Genomic DNA, 21949 nt, shown 5'->3' on the forward strand with positions numbered 1-21949 from the left:
CTACTTTAATGTTATTTTTATTGAAACATTTATTTAAATATATCTCCAGTTAAAATTATAATCAAACTTTAGTATATTAGACAACACATCGTAAAAATATACATAAGCATTATTTGTGCATTATCAGATTATTAAAATTGTTTAAAATTGTAATTTGACATTAAAACATTATTACAAAGTACTTTTTTTTAAAGTATAGGCCTACTTCAGTGTGTTAAGAAGCAGTCAAGAAAGCTCACTGAATACAATTAAGCACTTCTATTTTACAATGGGGCCATGGCTGTCAGTTATAGCTATAATATGGCTTCAGACGACGCTGAATCTAGTGCACATATTGTACGGGCTACTATTATGATTCTTTATAGTGCTTTCCCTTTTGGAGCTTGACAATCCATTTGATTTCATTGAATGGAAGAGAGCAGCTTACGCATTGTGATAAATTTCTCCTTTTGTGTTGTTTGGAAGAAAGATAGTCTTGAATGACATTAGCTTAAATAAAAAATGATTAAATGTCTTTTTTAGGTGAACTTTGCTTTGAATTAAACTGGAACCGGCAGTGGAAAATAGTGCAGCAATAGTAGTTGATGACTGTTAAAACTAACTTGAATTTGTAAGTGTTGTTTTTGAGCAAGGCTCAAGGTTTTGTGTCAGTTTGATCGTCTGACTGAGCACTGCATGTTCTCGTCTCTTCTGTGTCCTGCCAACCATTCCATGTGTCTGTATCTAATAAACCCCCAACCTCCTTTATCTCTCTCTCTCTGTTTCCCTCCCTCTCTCTTTATTTCTCTCTCAGTTACTCACCCACTCTGCCCTTACAAGGAAAGGCAGGCAGGGTTGATGTCATAGATTGAAGAATGTTTAAAGAATGCAAAGGGGGGCGAGACTAGGGAAGAGAGACAGAGAGAGGTGTTTGGATTGTAATACCCATGACCTGTGCGAAAGACAAACGAGAAAGAACTTGTTTAGACGGAGGGATGGTGTCATTCCTTTCAGAGACATGTAGGGGGAGGGTTCAACAGCTGTAAGAAACAGGAGTAGACACTGTTGAAAAAGTTATCATTGAAAACACACAGTTTTTCAGCCTTACGGAGAGAGGAACAAGAAGAAAAGGAGAAGGAGCCAGGCAAATAGGTAAGTCAAAGCTAAAAATAAGACTGCCGTAGCTTGTTTGACTATTTTATTTAATAACTGTCCAATGGGTTACATGGTGAGGTAAACCAATGAACAGTTTTTTTAAACCTCTTCATATACACACAGAGAAAAAGGGTGTCAAAATTGTACCTTTAGGGGTACAAGAGCTTGTCACTGGGGCAGTATCCTTAAAAGGGCATCTTTGTAACTTTTGTATTCATAAAAGGTGCATATTAGTATCCTAGAGTACAAATGTGTACCTTTAGTTACTACTATGAACCTTTTTGTGGTAAAAAGGTACAAATATGTACTTTTAAGGGTACTGCCCCGACAAGCTGTTGTACCCCTAAAGGTAAAATTTTGACACCCTTTTTCTCTGTGTAGCTAACACACAAACACACACACACACACACACACACACACACACACACACACACACACACACACACACACACACACACACACACACACACACACACACACACACACACACACACACACAATTAATAATAAATACTGAAATATATAAAAGCAAATTGTAGTATAAAAACTTAAGGGGTTGTACAAATTATGGAAGTTATTTGGAGAGTTGTACGGCAGTTTTTGTGTTCAGCTGCTTTAAGGATTGAAATCCAATTTTCTAATAATTTTTATAGTATAATTATATATATTTTATAACAAAACCCAACAAACATGTTGTGAAACGTTTTGCTTGTAAAATGTGCTGCTGTTGGGCATGTTATTTTATGACCCTTATGGCTACTTGATAAGATTTTCTTAAGATATTATTTCTGCTAAAATTCATATGTCACGGTATTTGAAATATTTTAATATAAACTATAAAACACTAAAAAATAACTAAATGAATAAATACATATAGCCTACATATACATATCTTAAGATCTGCACAGATTCAGATCTCTCAGTGCAGTCATCATTGGCCGCAGATTTTGTCCCGCCTCCAGCGGTCAGGAGAATGCGGAAGTGTGAACCGGAAGTGTGACTAGAGTCGGTACATTTGGAAAAAGTTCATGCTGGCAGATCAGATTCGCTGATGATCATCCCCACGAGAGCTTGTCAGTACTAGCAGAATGGTGCCTAACGCCAACACAGCACCATAACGTTATATACATTAAGAAAGGATACTCATAAAGGGCGAGATTTATCATCAAGAACTGTTTAGGGATTTAAATTAGACGCGTTGTCTGCCTACGTAACGTTACCTGTACTGTTTTTGGCATAACCGTTCCAGAGGAAAACGAACAGTAAGTGCCTTTATTTTTTTTTAAATGGTTTCTATAACGTGTAACTGTAATGACAGAAGTTTGTCTCACAGTAAACTGGTATCTGTATTTGCATTTAAACCACAAACCATGCATTGTGATGTATAGCTTAAAATAGCATAAATGTGTTGTATGAATGACTAGTCATTCACTCCAGTCGTTTTGAATATGAAAATCTCTGATAGTCGCTTTGTAAACGATTACGTCCTCAGTGAAGAATGTTTTATGATATAACCTATTAACCATGGATGTAAAGTGAGGGGTGTGGCGCATGTATACAATGTTAACTAAATCTAACTATATGCATCCACTTAAAGATTCAGGGCTGGAGTTTGTCAAGTGGGACTGTATTCATAACTTGTATTATATTTTGTGGGAGCTTTATGTCTTTTGTTACTGTCTGGGTTTTCAGACCATATAAGGTTAAAGCAACTTGTTTTAGCTCGTACTGCTCTTGCGTCTGATAAGCGACCATCAGGAATAGCTACACAAACTTTTCCGCGTCTGAAAAAATAGACCGCAATTACATGTTATGTCAATTCAGTATTTAGGCGAGACTTTCCTAATGAATGAACGCAGGATATCCCTGGGTGGGGTCCTAAAGATCACAATAAGGTTTACTGGCCTTTAGGCGACGCCAGAGTGATTTAGGTTTTTCTACTTCAATAAGAATATGTGCTGAATGCGGCCGTCGGACTGGAATGATAGATATAATCATAAGAGCATGATACCTCCTCCAGATGTTCCAAAATGCTCTGATCATGTTGTTAAAGCTATGTCTCTACCGTTATAGTTCAACATAAAATAATAGTATTCAATGCAATAGTTTGTAATGAGGAGTGCAGGCAGCCTTGTTGGTGTTATGCTGCTTTCACGTGCTATTATCTTAAATAAAATTTGGACATGGAAGTCAAGTCAAAATTTGAATGCGATGAACTCATAATCACGACTTTAGAAGTGGGAAGTAGAACATTTCCGATAGCACGTGAAGGCAGCATAAATTTCATTATAAAACGGATGTTCTGATAGGATGAGCAGCAGTTAAAGGTAGGGTAGGTAGGATTTGGTTAAAAAAACTTTTTTTCCAAACTTGTTTAAACTTTCTTTATATATCAATACATCATTAAAATGTAAGTACTCTGAAAAAGAAAGTATGAAAATTGAGTGCCTGTAGACCTCTCACGACTGTTTTAAAGACAGCTCATTATTTCCATTCACTCCACCTTCTCCCTTCTGGGCTCTTTCCAAAGCCACGCCCCCAAAACACATGAACGCGCCACGCCGACCACGATCAGCTCAGCTGGAGGAAGACGCATTATTTACCTGAGACGAGCGGAGAAGAAGAAGCGGACTGCATGTAGTGACATCATGTCAGAGTCACATGTAATAAAAAAAATCAAACTTTATCATTATGAATATAAACAAATAAGATGTATTTTAGTACTCACTCTCAAGCTAGAATAACGATATTGGTAAAGTTTAAAATACACACACAACACAGTGTCTACGACACACACAGATACAAGATGTAAACATTGGTAGAGTATATAAAAACAAACCAAGGGCCGAAATAAACGTGCAGGTAAAGTTCCCGGTGAACATGGTAGAAGAGTTTAGACAGAGGGTAGTAGCTAAAGCTAACTAAGTTCTAAAAAAAGTTCCTGGATGCGGTGTACTAGCTTTTACACATGCATTTTGTTATCTAAAGTTACATTTTGCAAAATTCAACACGACAGCGATCAACTTGAGCTAGGCATATTGAGTATTTATAATCTCTACTAATGGCTAAGTGTATAACATTGTAACTTTATGCTAAGTAATGTTATGTTAGCTATATTAGGCAGCTACGTGTGATAGTGAGACATGCTTCATGAAAACATAAACCAAAAAAATGTCTTATCAAAATGAAAGATTACCTGTCCAGCAGAAATACAGCCTCGTGAACTCCTCAGATCAAACGGGTGCGCCAGGGTTGCCAGGTTTTCACAACAAAATCCGCCCAATTGCTACTCAAAACTAGCCCAAAACAAGCCCGATCGTGTTTCTCCGGTAAAAATCGCATTTGGGGGGTAAAATATGTGTCTTTTTGGTAGGGCTGCCTGCTAAAATTCGCAAATCCCGGGGCAAAATATCACATAATTGGGGTCGCTTCAACCCGCGGACATGAAAAACAGCCCGCGGCAACAGTTTTTGAAGTAGCCCGACTTGGCAACACTGGAGCGCGCGCATGTGGGCAGATCCTGTAGCAAAAGCGGCGGTAGCCATGGTAGCGAGAGAGAGTGACAGTCGCCCAAGCCAATCACTTGATTCGGCCCGAACGAAAATAATGAGCGGTGTTTATTGCAGATTAAAAAGTCTAGAGTCACTCGATTTTTATACTCTCTTTTTCAGAATACTTAAATTTTAATTATGTATTGACATATAAAGACAGTTTAAACAAATTTGGACAAAAGTGTTTTAGATCAGACTTACCTACCCCACCTTTAAAGGTAGGCTAGACAATTTTTTTTAATAAACACTTTTTGTTATACAGGTTGAAACTCTCTTCACATCCTGATAGCAATCAATAATAGAAGTGGTCTAAATATTTAAAAAATCTTCTTCTGTGGAAGTCTCAGGACTAAACATTTTTTCATCCAATCATTGCATTCTGTCCGAATACAATGATAGGTTGTCCTACCTGCCTGTCAACATATGTATTTCCATAGTACCTCCGTGCACCTAGCCTGGTCCTACCAGACTTGTACATTTCATTTGTACAGAGAGTCTGGCCACTCTCCATTGACAAGCGTTAACTTCCTTGAAGGCGGGTACTCTGTTGAAGTTTAAAACTATTGGATCTTCCCGGAGCCACTCTGGATCTGCCATAACCAATTGCTAACGTTTGGTCGTGACGCATGTCATCTCAAACTAGCGCACTACATCAACATCATCGTTCTCAGCCACTCCCTCTGTTCGCTGATTGGACCGGTTAAAATTTGACCGGAGAAAACCAGAGAATATACCGCAATCCCAGACAGAGTACTGAAGGAAAATGAAAATTGAGCGGAAGTACATAGGAGGGCGGAGCCAGCCTACCGTGCATCCTGCTCACTCAGACATCACACGTCACCAGCCTGTTCATTGAGGGCGTGCAGAGTTGTAGACAGACAGTCACTGGGCGCCGTAAACAAACAGCAGCCACCTTTTGCAGTTCTCATACAGTTATGACACCATGTCATAACTGTAATTACGAGATGGCAACCTGTGACGTTTCTACTCGGAGCTGTTCAAAAGACTCTAACTTTTGTGTTTCTGTGTCAACACTATCAATGGCAAAACTATCTGCAGCAGTCAGGTGGTAGGCTACAAGTAAAAGTTATCTAAGTTGTTTGTGTTCATTATTATTGTAATGTTATGTACTATGAGACATTAGGTAATTATCGCCATTAGAGGAGGCATGGCTTTGGAGAGCGTACTGAAGGGAGGGTGGGATCTTTCAAAGCTTGCCATTGCTAGCCTCTCTGAAATTGCCTACCCTGCCTTTAAAGCTACACTATGTAACTTTTCCGTCCACTAGAGGTCTCCTGTTCAAAACAAAGGGGTAGTTTGATGATGCCACGTTTGAGCGCAGAATCTTGGGACATGTGGTCTTCATCTCACAGCCGGTGGAAAAGAGTCATGATAGGACTCGGGCAGAAATCATGTTCATGGATGCGATTATTAACATTACTGTAGTATGAAGCAGAGCAGGACCGAGTGTTGTGGAGCTGAGCAAGGCCGCAGGAGCGATTGAAGAGCGGGACTGTTATTATGGTATAGTCGCCGGCGGGACTGTTATTATGACACGGTCGGGGGGCCACTTCCTCTTTTCCAGTCATGAGTATGAGGTAATGCAACTCTGTTTATCGTATTAGATATATCTGAGTGTGTTGAAAAGGAAGTTATCACGTTCGCTCAGTGGCTGCTATGACACTTGTTCACACTGCAGTGAGAGTACAGCGTTTCTGCTAAATAAAACCGGAAACCGAGGGTAATGCAGATATGACGCAATTGACAGGTGACTCCCTCAAACGCATAGCTCACACGTCCCGTTTCCTTGGTTAAAATAGCAATTTCTCACAATTTACAAATAGTTGGAAACATTTGGGATATTCTAAGTACTCAACTGAACAAAATATATAACACTGGCGTAGTGGTTTTTGGATATTTTACTGCAAAAATCTTACATAGTTCACCTTTAACAACCACCCTTCTGTTAGGATAGTGAACTATATTATTTATATCAGTTTCAAAACAAGCAGCCTTCGTGGGGAATACGTTAGGATTTTTAGCCCTCACATGAAATTCCTGATCGTGTGGATTCTGAATGAAATGACTGGATTTTACACTTGAAAAATTTGCTAAACAGCTGTAAAGGTGTGGTCACATGGTGATATTGCAGCAATATTTTGTGTGCCAAAATATCAATAGTGTAGCGACGTATAGGGATGGTGTAATGATTAAGACGATTCTAGAGACCCTGAAGGGCCCCCACCTGGGATCGTGAGTTCAACAGGAGCCTCAGGCAATAAACAGTCCAGGGGGCCCAAGAAACCATAGCGGGGCCCCTGGAAGTGTATGAAGCACTGCTCACACAGAAGTCACTTTCAAACCAAGCAGTTTTCTGACGTTCAGCACGGTGAATTTGCATGAACAACTTGGTGCAGTTAGCGATTTCTGAGAAAAGCTGACTCTGAATATAGTGCACATATTCAAAACGAACACGCACCTACCCAAAAGGATCACACCCCTATCTTGATAGCTCCGCCTCCAAATTCACAAAAACGCTATGCAACCAAGCAGCAACCTCCCACAGTCTATGTATGCAACGCAGGCACTTTCCCCATCATGAGTGTATATGCCCCTTACTGCTGATTGGCTACAAGTGTGTTTTGGTGCTAAAACCTCATTGGTCCGCAAGAAGGGGTTTGTTCTTGTGCATCAAGCAGGTTCGGTTGATCTTCTGTTTATGTCTGATATTCATCAAAAAGATCCTCATTTGTGTTCCGAAAATGAACAAACGTCTTATGGGTTTGGGACGACATCAGGGTGAGTGAATGATGACAGAATTAACATTTTTAGGTGAACTAACCCTTCAAGAATATGTTTTTATGCAGAATGCAATTGACAGATTTTGTGATGTAATGACCCACATGATACGCATCCCCCATGATGTAATTATGCGATCAATCTGAGCTGTATGCGAGCCCAGCATAACCCAGACGGATTGTGGGCGTGCCATATGCTTTTCACCACAGTCACCCAAAACAATAGAATCCCGCTGCTTCGGGAGTTGTCTGTACCAAATTCCAACTGAGTGTCTTTGTGCATGTTTAAACTGGATTTGAGGAAGGAAATCACTCTCATATTAGTCACTGTAGACAAGCATTGTGATTCGGTTAGTGATGTGATGTCATGGGTGACATTATCTTTTGAAACGCACTCTCTTTGTCGTGTCATACTGTGTGGTAAGTTGACAGCTCACTGTTTGTCAAGAGCTGTTTCGCTTCCCAAAACTACAAGTTATCAAGATCGGTGTGCTTTTCAAGCACACAACCAGTCTTAATATAGTTGTGAACTCTTATCTACATTCTGTGTTAGTTGCACCTACTCTGTGGCTTGTTGGACTTGAGATAAAATCTGTAGAGGATGTCAGAAAGCAGCAATGCAGAAAAATACTAGGTACTATGACACATTTGCTTTGGTCTACGGTTGATGTGATTGACTTCTTATAAAGAGCTATTTGCCCATGTGCAGTCCCAGTAGAACATTGCTCACTGTAATTTCAACACGTCCTGTTATTTCTTAATGTCTGTGGCAAACAAAATGTTGAGGCATTTGCATATCTCGTCATGCAGTGATCCTCAAATAGTTCCCATTGTCTCCCTCTGGGTAACGTTTACAGGCCGCAGTATCCATCAAGGATGTCTCATGGAGCCAGATCAGCTGTTTCTCCTTTCCACAAAAAAAGAGCCAGACTCCCTATATCACAGTCATTCTGATCAAGTGATGAAATGCAGACACATGCGTAAGGCCAATGGAATCTTTATATTGCAGCTGTTTCTCTTTCCATGGCGCGCACACACTGTGAGAAGGTCCTAGTTCGATCAGATCTAATCCTTTGCTGGAACTCCATAGCGGGTAATGCAGGTCATAGAGTTTTTTCCCTGGATGGAGTTTATACGTTTTTTTGTACTGCGTTGTGTTATAGTTAGACTGTTGTTTTGGATCTCCTCTCACTAATGTATTGTCTTTCTTCACATTATCAGAGTGTCTAGCAGTGTATCCAGAGCATTACAGTACCCATAAAGACCAAACACACCAGCCAAACTGGCAGCTGGTGATCTCTACAAAGCAGAAAACGTCCTAGTTTGAACTAGGGATTGGCGGTTTATTAAATATATTTGCAGTGGTTTTGCTGGCATGATAAAAATTAGGCAACTTGATGAATATTGGGATGGTTTTATAATGTGCATTTAATTTGACCATTACGTTTCTGTGTCTTAAAGGCACGGAAGAACTATAATGGTAATGATAGTTCACACCAAGAACGATAATTATAAAGATAATTATCAGCGTCCACACCAATGCACAATAAAGTTTTGTTGGTTATACTTTATTTTAAGGTGTCCGTGTTACAGTGTAAGTATATATTGAAGTACTGAGTAATATTAATTAACAACATGTACTTACTATAGGGTTGGAGTAGGATTAGGGTTTTTTTGAGGGTTAGTTGCATGCAATTATGCATAATTTACTTTACTATAGTAAGTACATGCAACATATGTATCAAGGACACTGTAAAATACTGTAAAGTGTTACCATTTTGTTTGTTATAAGCGTGTGCTGCTTTTATGTCATCTGCCGCTTTAAATGCTTAAGCACGAGTTGTGTGGTTTCTGATAGGCTGTCGATGTTTTTATCATTCATATGCTGGAAAAAAATAGTATAGTCTCTGATTTAAACTTCAGTGGCAAAATCACAATTAATATGATGTTAATGTGTATTGTCCCTGATAAATATAAACATACAATTAATAATGTTTTTAAATCAGTGTACTATTTTAAATTTGTTATTTAATTTAATATGTTACAATATATAGTACTTATTTAATAATTCTTTATTTACTGTAATTTAATAGTGTCAAAATGCACAAATTACTCAAGCATTTTCACAAGTCATATTTTTTATATATTTAATTAATACATTTTCTATAATTAGAATATATTATATTTGATATATTATATTTTACTAAAAATACTGTATAAATATACTAAAAATACTGTATAAATATATTGTATGTTAAGTGTTTATTTATATGGAATGTAGTAGGGATGCCACAATTCTCAATATAATATTGAACCGTTCGGTACGGCCTTCGCGGTTCAATACGCGCTTGTGAATTGCGGTTTTTCGGTTTTGCATTTAATTAGGTATTTTTCTACAAATTCTATCATTTGCCTCCATCCCAATATACTGAACAACGTGACATAGTCACATCACACGTTAGTGGTAGAGTTATACTCACGGAACACTAGTTATTCACAATCACGAAAGTTCATAAAGTTCTTTGCATAGTACGTTGCAAAGTTCGTTGCATTGTTCGTTGCATTGTACTTGTACATGTGTAATGACAATAAACTTGAATCTCATCTCATCTCATCTCATAGTTTGCGTGCGTTTTAAAGCCTTGCCGGCTCATTCACGTGCATATGCACTGTTTTAACATGAGCTTCTCCGAGCGCGCGCACTAAACGCATGTCAAACACGTGATTACTGGACTAAGTCGTCTTACTGCGCTAATACTGTCAAATACACACAAGGTTAATATAAACACAGTCGGTTATGTCTAAAGTGAAAGTAAAATTGCGTGTGTCTGTATATCAGATGCACGTAGGTCTTAAATTGAAAGCAGCATAGCCTAGTGAACACGCGGTCCTTAAAGGGACAGTTCACCTCTAAAATTATGTCATTATTTACTCACTCTAATATTGTTCCAAACCTGTATTCATTTCTCATTTTTGAGTGAACTATCCATTTAATGTTAATACAACAACAAAAGACAAAGAGAAAATCACTCACTGCTCTTGACTGAAAAACATTAATACAGTAGCTTTAATAAGAATCAATGTATATTTTATAGTGAAGTATATGTAGTGTTTTATTTTTACATTTATTCATTCAATTTCATACTTAAATGCTGCTGTGCAGCTCTTAGCTGCCAGTGTAAATATATATATATATATATATATAATATATATTATACAATACAATACACTAGGAATGTGTACAAGGGTTTTTTTAAGTTTAAGTAAGGTTTTTCAATTCTTTTAAGTAAAATAAAGAAAGCGTATTGCAATTAAAAAAGTCTTTTTTCTCCTTAACCTCTTGCGGTTCCTGTCGCCTAAGAATAGAATAGCAAAAAACTGAACCGAAAACCGTGGTTAAAAACCGAGGTATGTATTGAACCATGGACTAACTGTATTGTTGCATCCCTAGAATGTAGATTTATTAAATACAAAATTAATTATATTATATTTTAAATAAATAATAATGTTTTATAATTAAATAAATATTCTTTGTCCATTTAGTGAAAAAACCCCCCTAATAATTTTAACTATATAGGCCTAGTCTTTTGAGAAGTCTTTAAAAATATGTTATATGTATGTTATTTATATAGTTTATCTCGAACAGCCCTAATTTGAACTAAAGGAAACCAGGAATAAAGGGATTCATAACACGCATTTATTGTCAAAGAAGGCTGGATGGTTGTATGGTCTCTCTTGTTTTTGGTTCGCTTGAAAGGGGAACACAGAATTAAGGATGTAATAATCTTTTCCATTCGGTGGCAGAGGACACTCTCAAAAATAAGTCATTGCTGTTTGTTTTGAGTATAGACCGTAAAAAAATATGGACGACGCGACTTCATTGACTTCCGCTGACCAAAGTTGAAGCTTTCATTGGCCCGCTCACGGCGCTGACATCTTGGGACCGAGTCTGCGCAGTAGCGATCTCGGGACCGGAGTTGCGCAGTAGAGAACAGGAAGTAGAGGCGCGATTATCAAAAGCCCGCCCACACTCTCGCAGATGCAGAACAATTAATTATGTTGGTGTGAAATAAACAGTTATGGAAGTGTAGAAATTAAAGCTAAAGCTCCAATCTCCTCCCAAAAATCCAGAAAAAAGTCCGTTAGTGCCTCAGTGACAAGTTCACTCAGAGAAGCCGTCAATCTCATGACGTCACACCCCCCGTTTTTATAGCATCAAATAACTCACTAAAACTAAACTTCTTTAAAAAACGAACACTTGAAATGAAATTATTGTAATAAAAACTGCCTAAAATGACAGAAAACATCTTTAGGAAACAATTATTTGAAGTGTAATTAAATTGTTTAGTGTGTCTCGCGCCCATTCAAATACATGGAGAGGCGGGGTTTAGGAGCTATACTGGGACCGGCCACCGGGGGGCGATCGAGGCGCGAAAGCTTCAATTTCTGACTGGAGCACTACAGGCTTGGTTTTGAGCATCAATGTCACGTGAGCTCTGCTTTGGATCGGTTACTGGAACAGCTCATTCATTGTATGTACCCGCAAGCTTATATTGATCTGGAAATGGAGGCCATGAGGAGAATAAATCATCTTTTGGACCTCAGGATTTATGGCTTGTTTTCTGTCCTTTGTGAATATTTCATCAGAGCATGCACCTCTGCATTATTAAACTCTACATCTGAACCAGGGGAGAAAGGTGAAGAATTTGCACTTTACATGTCACTGCCTTTCATGGCACACTCAGAACTGGAGACTAAAAATACTTAGCGTTTTTTGGCCTTAAATTGTGCTTCCACTTATGGTTATGCAGACTCCATTAAGAGCTTCTCAGATTTTGAGATGGTTTGGTGGACCACATCAAAGCATCTTTAACTCTTAGCATCTTAAATGAGCGAAGGTAGGGCAGAAGGGATCGTTAACTCTTGTCAGACGTTTAGGGAATATTCGTGTGAACTGGAGCTCTTCTGCTCATGCCAGAATGCTGGAGTTTGTGGTTGTAGTTGTGGTTATGGTTATGTGTGGGACTCAACTGCTAAACGATTCATAATTACTCCTCTTGATAAAAATCATTCTCTGATGTAGATTTGTATGACTGTCTGTCATTGGGACCAGACTGCTTTGCAGTATTTAGTGTGTGACAAAGAAATTGAGTTGGACGTGGCCCAAACAAGGTGAAGAGGAACTTGCTATAAGGGTGTTTGTTTTTTTGGCACACCATGAAGTGTGAAGAGTTATTTATGGAGGCTAAGAAATGTGCCTCAGTAATGTAGCATTCATTTGATGTATATCAACAATTTTACAATGGATTTGAATGTGGCTCATGTATTTTTAATTGAAATAAATCCAAAATTGGGATATGGCTTAAATTGTGATTTATCAAATAGCAAAGGCTGTGATTTAAAGGGTTAGTTCACCCAAAAATGAAAATTCTGTCATTAATTACTCACCCTCATGTCGTTGGACACCCGTAAGACCTCCGTTCATATTCGGAACACAAATGAAGATATTTTAGTTGAAAGCTGATGGCTGAGAAAGGCTTCAGATAGTCCTCCATTGGCATTCAGTACATTGACACTTCCAAGATCCATGAAAGGCACTTAAAACGTCGTTACAAAGTCCATCTCACCACAGTGGCTCTACAATAATCTTACGATGCGACGAGAATAGTTTTTGTGCGCAAAAAAAATAAAAATAACACCTTTATCCAACTTGTTCTCGACTTCCGTGTGTGCCTCCACGACGCATGCGCGAGAATATGACGTAGCGCCGGCGTTTGGGAATCCATGAAATACACACTTAAGCCCCATTTTGAGCACTACGCCGAGACCTAAAGCACGATCAATGTAGAATCCAACAGTTTAGACACGCGCGTCTTCCTCTGCTCGTAAACAAATCGCTTCTGGGTCATATGTCCGAACGCCGGATCTGCGTCATATTCTCGCGCATGCGTCGTGGAGGCATACACGGAAGTCGAGAACAAGTTGGATAAAGGTGTTATTTAGATTTTTTTTTGCGCACAAAAACTATTGTCGCCGCATCGTAAAATTATTGTAGAGCCACTGTTGTGAGATGGACTTTGTAACGACGTTTTAAGTGCCTTTCATGGATCTTGGAAGTGTCAATGTACTGAATGCCAAAGGCTTCAGACAGGCCTCCATTCTCAGCCATCAGCTTTCAACTAAAATATCTTCATTTGTGTTCCGAACATGAACGGAGGTCTGACGGGTGTCCAACGACATGAGGGTGAGTTAATGACAGAATTTTCATTTTTGGGTGAACTAACCCTTTAATTAAATATATGCGCTGTGTGTTTCAGAGTGAAGCACGTCACTGCGTTCTTGCATGTAAGCAGCTCATTATCTGCCAATGTTTGCATAGAAACTAGAGCAGCAAACCGGGAATTGCTTTTAGAAGTTGTCTCTAACAAACACTTTATTAATAGTCACTGGACTACATGAAAACAAGTTGACAAGACGTTTCTGTGTTCATCCAAACACCATCCTCAGTTGTAAAAACACAGGAAGTAACTGGCAAATATACACCTACTACAGTCACAAGTTAAGTCACATGACTTAAGTTAACCTAGTATGCTTGACAGAGTATTTAGACAGATTTTTTTCTTCACATAAATCGTGTAGCCTTAGAACTATTGAACTTTTGGTAACTTGTCAAATATTAAAGGTCCCATGGCATTTTTCTATTATTTTATAATGTTTCCTGAGGTGTACTTATATTGATTTTTACAGCATAAAATGTCATAATTTAGAAATAAAAGGCATTTTTTTCTATACAAGTGTTTGCCCTGTGGCCAAATGCCCTGTTTCCAGGGGCGTGTCTGCTGTGAGACTTCAATAAAAACGCCCACTGTTGTGATTGGCTGACATCTTTGCATTTGAAATGAGTATCAGAGCTTGTAGCGGAGGGGGCGTGGTTTAACGAGGTGTACGGCACAAGCTTGCTGCCAGAGAGACGGATGGACCGGAGTTCACTTCTCATCAGTTCTCTCAGCACGTCTCAGTTCAGTGAACTGTTGTATTTACTAGCATATACTTCAGGTTATTAGTTTATTTCTAGTCGGAGGGGCTGTCACTCATGTCAGAAAGTTAGTAGCTTTAGAAAATTAAGGATCAGCGCTGACTCAAGACGCAACCGTTTAGAACGATTCAGTCCGATTTGGTGAACTGGTTCAACCGGTTCACTAAAAAGAAACGGTTCACTAAAAAGAAGCATTATTTTTAGATATTTTCCTATCATATGAAAAGCGTCAGTGACGCACATTGAGGACACAGTGCAAACAAAGACACAACAGCGCAGTAATCGAATGTAATTCATTTTATTGTGGGGATAGCTGGCTAGCCTAGCCCGGATACCCCGCGCTTACCCCCCTTCTGCTTAATCTCGCGCCACGTATGGCACCTTCGCTGTGGGCCAGATGCAGTAGTGGGGGTCGGTGATGTTGAAGGCCGACCGGTCAGTGCAGCCTGAGCTTCGTTGTGCATGAGGTTTATCTCTAAAGATGTGGCTCTGCCGATGTTGAGCAGAAACTCATGACTGTATGCACATTTTGCTCTGCTTTTGTAAACAATGTCATTGCATCACATTTACCTCAGGCAGTCATTCTGTGTCCACTGTTAGTTCACTGGAGAAATCAACTATTTCGCTAAATATATGCACCATATTAGCCTATAAATTCATTATATTCTACTTACCTGTTAGTGATGTTCTGATTATTTCATGCATGTTTAAATAAACCTGTCATGAAAATGACACTCGCCGTGTATAAATTATTATATTTCAACAGCGAATTGGAGAAAAAACATAATTTTAGAAATTAATGCAAAAACAGCCTTATGTGAAGCTTATGAGTGTTGATTATTATACCTAAAAATAAATAGCAACTGAATTTAGGCTAATAGTTTTGGCTCTGTTAATTGTCAACCTTTAATATTAATGTGCAAGCAAGGGCTCCCTATATAGTTTACACTGCAATATCTTCAATAAACTTTTAGTTATAATTTAATTCATTTAAGGACAGACACTTTTTTTTCTTCAGTAAAACACTGTTTAATAAAAATAAATAAAAAGCAATTTTGTAAAACTGCTGTACCGAACCCGTACCGAACCGTGACTTCAAAACCGAGGTACGTACCGAACCGTCAGTTTTATGTACCGTTACACCCCTAGTGACTACTTTATTGTTTTAACAAAAACTGCTATTTAATAGCTTTAACTTAGGCTAACCTGTTTATTCATCAGTATTAGTCATATTCATACAATTTATGTGTTTAAGTAGGCTAAAGTGGGACATTACGTGTGTGTGTGCGTGTGTGTGTGTGTCATCATTTTTTTATGAAATAAATGTGCTTGTTTTTAAAAAAAAAACATTATGGTAAATGAGTAGATTATTTCTGACTAGTCTACAGTGGAGGGATTTATTTCATTTTAGTTTACTCAGGTATTCTAACTGCTCTAAAGAGAACGTGAAGCCAAAGTATAAAGTTAATAAAGATAAAGTTAATAAGTTAAATTATTGCTGTTGTTATTATTAAGTTAAAAGTGGATCTAGTGTTATTATTGCTGGTGCCCTGCCATGAACCCTGCCTCCACAGCAAACAGAACAGTACCGAACCATGGCTCCAAAATATCATATTAATAAAAACTGAATGACTTGTGTTGCTAAATGACATCCTATTAATTTTAAAATATATTGTATGATGGAGAAAGCTCTCTCTGATTATGCTATGTTAGCCACTTCACAAAATAGTGTTGTCTCTGAGGCACGGTAAAAACATGGTACTCGTGGTAAATCAAGAAAACAAGTGATTCAAACAGTAAGACTATATAACCTATATAATATAACAATGATTAGTTTTCTGTTGATCAAAGTATCAAAACAGTAACTTGCTCACTTGTGTAATAAAACGCATACTAAAGTGTCTTTGGTGATTCATGGTTTCTTCGAAAGTAACACTGGAAATCGATGGTAGCGTGGATATGACGTCATTGACAGCCGACAACACTGACACGGTCCGTTACACTGGTTAAAATAGCTAATTTCTCGATTTAAACATTGTTGGAAACATTAAGGATAATGTAAGTACACAAGTTAACAAAATATATAACATTGTTCTATTGTTCTGTTTTTTTTATATTTCAGTCTAAAAATCTTACATATTGTGCCTTGTAAAAACTAAGTTCTACTCATTTTTACATAACTTTTTCAAAGTGAATGAGTTCATTTGATATTTACTTTAACTTCTCTTATACTTTTCAGTTGAGAAGGTGTCAGTTAGTTTTGAGATGCTGAACCGAAACAATGTGCATGAGAAAGGACTGCAGTGCATTGCATGTTTCTTTCCTAGCTGATTTAGTATTACATGATTTGACAGGATAGAATAACAAAAATGTGGCTCCAATTAGTAAAGCTAGAAATGAAAGACTTTCTTTTGTCATGAAATCCATGTATACATCATCTGCCTGAGAAGGCAACAGTGGGTTGAAGTAGAGAGAGCTAATTGGCTGGGACAGACCAGGCTGCATTTGATGCCTTTAAAGTGTTTGCCATCATCCGTAATTCATACTTTCAAAGTAGGAGTCTTATGGTTCACTGGCTGTATTACGAGAACTATAGAGGGGGAAAAAAAAGTTATGACTTAGTCATAGGGTCAAATGAGACTTGGCTCGGCTGCAGCAGCAGGAGGAGGGGAATGAGGTAATGCTGTCGTTTTTAATGGCAAACATGCTTGAGGTAAATATTTGCACATAGCTCATGCCATGAGAGCACTTCTGCGGTATATCACATCCACATGTCTCAAGCACTTTTAACTGTTTCTAGATGAAGCTCAGTTGACCGTACCCTGAGGCCTAGTAATGGGAAAGTCATGGTATGACTTCAGCCCTGATAACCTCGGTTTGGAGAGCTTGCTTGTGTGCGCGCAAAATCAAAACAGAAATGATATCCACCAACAAGAGAACATTGTGTATTTGCACTGTCTTTCTGATCATCTGTGTTCTGCAGTGTCCTGTTAGTACATCTCTGTAAGGGTTCCTATCATGAAAGGTTTTTTTGATATAAAGGAACTTCTTGTACTATGAAAAGGTATCAAGACTTTCAGAACTCAAAACTTTCTATTCCCAAAAGAGCATCTTTTGAAACTAAGCTCTGCAAAAATGGCTCATTCTCAACTTCACAACTTTGTAATGTCACACTAATGAATGCATGACCACATGATGTTTCAAAGTTCATGTCAGTGATACCTATTGTGTCATCCGAAACTTGACTCTTGCATTCACAGTGAGAATGCAGGATATATTAGTATTGTCACAGTAATACAATTTCAGTAGGCTGTACAAATACAAGTAAAATTTCATGGTTTTCTGTACAAATTCTCGTACCTGAGCTCTGCGCTCTTGCAAAAACGCACTATAATCGAAAACGCTACACAAAAAACTATTGGTTTAAAGTCACAATGAATCCGAAGTGGTGTCAGATTTTTTCTTTCATATTGCGATGTACATATGAACAAAATGGATTATTAAAAAAAAGAAATAGTTTTATCCATCGGGTGTAGATTGGAAGGAGGCGAATCGACTGAATGCTAATTGTTTTTTGTTTGTTTGTTTTTTTTACAACATTTGATTTTAAGGCTGCCAAAGTTAACATTAACTTTAGATATTAATTGAATAACAAAAAACACAGTGGAAAGAATCTCATATATCCTAAACACTTTTACAATGATGGACAATGTTGGTTTTAATGAATGGGGTTTATGAGCGTGATCAGCTGATCGAAAACTCTGGTGGGCCATTGCGTTCACGTGATCAACAGACATGTCTGTGATTTGGCTACAAAGCTCAACGCTTCAAAAAACGAATTGTAAATAGAAGCCTCTAACGCTCATACAGAATTGGTAGTCAGTACTACCGGTACTGCAGAAGGCTAGTATCGTTATTTATTTATTTTTTTTATTAACTTGTTACCAAAGTATTTTGACAGCACTAGGATAGATACTATGACACATTTTACTTCATTAGTTTATTCATAGTTTAGGAATAAAAGTTTGCTAAACTTTGTGCTATTACTGGTTGTGTGTATATCCTTCTGAATGATCTACAGTAAATGGTAAGTATGAGTGACAGATTTGTTTTAACAAGGTTCCTGTTAATTGTGGTCTGATCATAAACAAAGAACCTATAGGAACCTTTTCATAGTTCCTATAACTAATGGTGGAAGTCCCCGCTTTTGGCATGTTCGCACCGCAGGAACAATTTTACTTCTAGGAACACCTTTTGGTGGAACTAAATTAGCTCCTACTTCAGAGTATATGGTCTAACCCTGCACAGTAGGAACTACTAGTGACGTACGTGTACGTCGTTGATTGGCCAAAAGCATGCAAAACACTGGCACTTTATAGCCTATTTACTCCACAAACATGGAAAACAGTGATAGAGATGGACCAACGCCGAAGTCCAGGCACTTTTACAGACAACCTTTACACTAAGGAGAAAATCTAACGTGACTTTGAAGGGACCAAGCAAAACATGATTATGTATTTCTGCTCCGCTCGTGACATAGGGGAAACAACCACACGGCAAACGCTATAATACTTTTTTGTATACCATTTTCTTTCTTTGTTTAACAGTTCTGTCTAATAATAACAGATAAGATAGGACTGTTAAACAGATTGTAAACTAATGAAGACGGAGAATGGGATCACTCTGTGCTCAGGCTCTGGTTAAGTCATTCTCAGCGGCATCATTATTAAAGTTCTGCACAACAACAGGAGCGACAGGACATAAGTGATGGCTTACATCTCTGCAAAGTTGCAACTGGTGGTGCGAATGCCACCTGGAAAATGGTGCTAACATTTAGCTCTCTGGGGTACTGGTGGCTAGTTCCAATAACTGTGAAAGCCCCTATTCTGCTGTTATTGAAGGATGGGCCGGTTAAAAATGTATTGCTCAGTTCACATTTGTAGGCGTCTGTTAAACGAACTGTTTAAATCCAAAGCTTAGATAAAGGGTGAAAACACTAGAAAAATGAAATCATTACAAATCGACATAAAAAAAATGTTGTGTGATCCCTTTAAGAAATGAACTGTTGAAAGCTGATTTCTGAGAATGAGAGTGGATATGAAACAAGTCAAAATAGACAACATGGAAGTACCTGAGATTTTCATAACAGGAAGTGAAATGCTTGGCACCAAATTCATGAAATTCCCTCTTCCAATATTTTGGTGAAGGATTTCCTTGTTATACATCACCCAAGTTATACAAAACTGTTGGGGAAAGTAAGGTACTCAACTTTTGTTTCTGGTTGGACCGTTTGTAGCTTTTTCATGTTAGTTTACAGAAGTTAAACTTCTCTTAAATCAGTTATGTTTTTTAGTTATGACAAAACAGGGGAAAACATTGTTCTCCAGGATGTATTTACTTCCCTGTAATTACTGAGATACGCACCACCTCTTCAGTTCACTCAATGGTGATTTTTAAACGTACACCAGGCAGATGTTGTTGTATAATGCTCAAAATATTAAAGAGAAATTTCCTGCTCATGTTCAGGGTGTTTCAAAGCTGGAGACATGTAGGAGAGGTATTTCAAATTTAGCCCAGATGGTTGACTAACCTAAGTACAGGTGGGCGGCTCTCTTGAGAATCAGTTCTGCATGAACAAAACGGTTTCAGGCATCAAAGCTACAGACCACTTGCTAAACGTTAAGGTTTTCCATATGCTGTTCTGCCAAACTATGCAACCAAGTGGTCTTGAATTGGTTTGTTTGCGTTGGAAAATTTTGTGCACAAATTTTGCAGAAATAGTAATCTGAACTGTAACTCTTCTTTAACTACATGCATGTTATTGTATTTTTCAGATCAAGATGTCTGACTCAAGTAGCGGCAAGCCCATTGTGGTAACTTCCTCTGTCTCCCTCAAAGTGACCGCCCCTTCTTTCTACAACCAGCCCAAAAAGTTTGCATCCGTCGCTCCTCCACGCCCCAAAGTACAGATGGCCCCATCACAGCCCTCGCCATTTGTAAGCACTGGTGTAATTGGGCGAGTTGGAGAGATGCCCCCGCCCCCCTCAGCTGTTTGTGAGGGTACGGCAATTTTCATGAAAGATGTGTTTCATTTCTAATATAAGACCAATCTGTGATAAAGAACAAGAATAGCCTTTTAAAAATCTAGTTTAGAACGTATGTGGCAAATTCTTAGAAATGTACTCTTTGTATAAAGATTGTTTTGAAAAACATTTACAGTTTTATTTTAATATTCTTAAAAATGTCATGTAGTGTAGCCATCAAGTAACACTTTTAATACATGTGAGTGTACACATCTTATTCATTATTTTCAAAAAAATATTTTAAATATATTTTTCCGGGTTTTATAATTTTTTTTTTTTACAAATACCATGCACTTATTCATTCATAAATATTTTAAGTTTTCTGGGAATTGAACCACATGTGATTTTACTTTCTAAACTAACCTAGCCTTATCATAAAAATATCAAATGATTTGCTATTTTAAGAGAATTATTGACCTTGACTCGCCATCATTAGGGTCTACAGGGGTTTTCTTTTTTATATAATTTCCTGTTTCATGTGTTTTGCACCACACAACATTTATTTCAAATGTTAATAAGCAGTAAAGTAGTTGTTAAAAGATAAACAAATATAAATGGAATGCCAGAATATTTCAGTTTTCCTTTATTCTTCATTTTATCACATCACTAGTGGGGCATAAATCCTTTATTATACATCGAACATGAGGTGCTTTTAAGAAAGCTCACTCTACTTGTTGGAGCAAATGTAGTAATTCTCTCCTCGCTAGAATTACAACATATGCGCTTGGCAACAGGTTGCATTTTCAGACACGTCTGTTAAAGAATTCACTTTTGAGCCAAGTGTTGAAAGGATTTTGTAGATAAACTGCTGAATAGGAGCTGAATTGCATTTCTGTCTTTACGGATGTGTGGCAAATTCAATATCTGCATTGTCGTACAAATGCCAGTTCTGATGATCTAAAGAGTTGTTTTTCACATGTGAGCGAAGCATTGTATGCTAATGTACGTGCAGCATGTAGATAAGCTATGCTATCATGCTTTGTGTTGAGGTGAAAGAACAATGTAGAAAAGGATTTTGTCATTGTGAATTGGTGCGAGTGTAATGAAATTCACTGCCTTCGTTCATTAGACTTCCCGCCCCCTCCTCCTCCTCCGCTGGATGATGTCGAGCTCCCAGCCCCTCCTCCAGAATGCCAAATCACACCCCCTGCATCTGATGCCCTTCCTCCTGCATTCCCAGCCCCACCCCCAGTTGCAGAAGACCTGCACCTCCCTGCACCTCCCGAGGAGTTAATCTCTGTACCTTCTGCCTCCTTCCCCCCACCCCCACCACCACCACCACCACCACCTCCTCCTCTCCCCGAGACTGGTGCAGGTGTCAACTCTCAGGTAGGTTTCCAAATATTT

General features: G+C 38.2%; 1 protein-coding gene across 3 annotated transcripts in view; it reads left to right on the plus strand.

Moving 5' to 3' along the window:
• Nucleotides 1–885: 885 nt before the first annotated feature.
• Nucleotides 886–21949, plus strand: part of zyx (zyxin) — a gene marked incomplete at its 3' end in the record, with an annotated part of 35338 nt that continues 14274 nt past the window's right edge. The window contains exons 1-3 of one of the 3 annotated variants that reach the window (XM_079837482.1): nt 886–1131; nt 20354–20579; nt 21672–21931. In XM_079837482.1, coding sequence (XP_079693608.1) covers nt 20360–20579; nt 21672–21931 — 480 coding nt within the window. In that variant the 5' untranslated portion in view covers nt 886–1131; nt 20354–20359. Of the gene's footprint in view, nt 1132–2117; nt 2397–20353; nt 20580–21671; nt 21932–21949 lie in introns of those variants that run through there. The other 2 variants (XM_079837484.1, XM_079837483.1) reach the window with 2 other exon arrangements.

This window comes from Gobio gobio (genome assembly GCF_949357685.1).
Source record: "Gobio gobio genome assembly, chromosome: 15".
NCBI classification, from domain to species: domain Eukaryota; kingdom Metazoa; phylum Chordata; class Actinopteri; order Cypriniformes; family Gobionidae; genus Gobio; species Gobio gobio.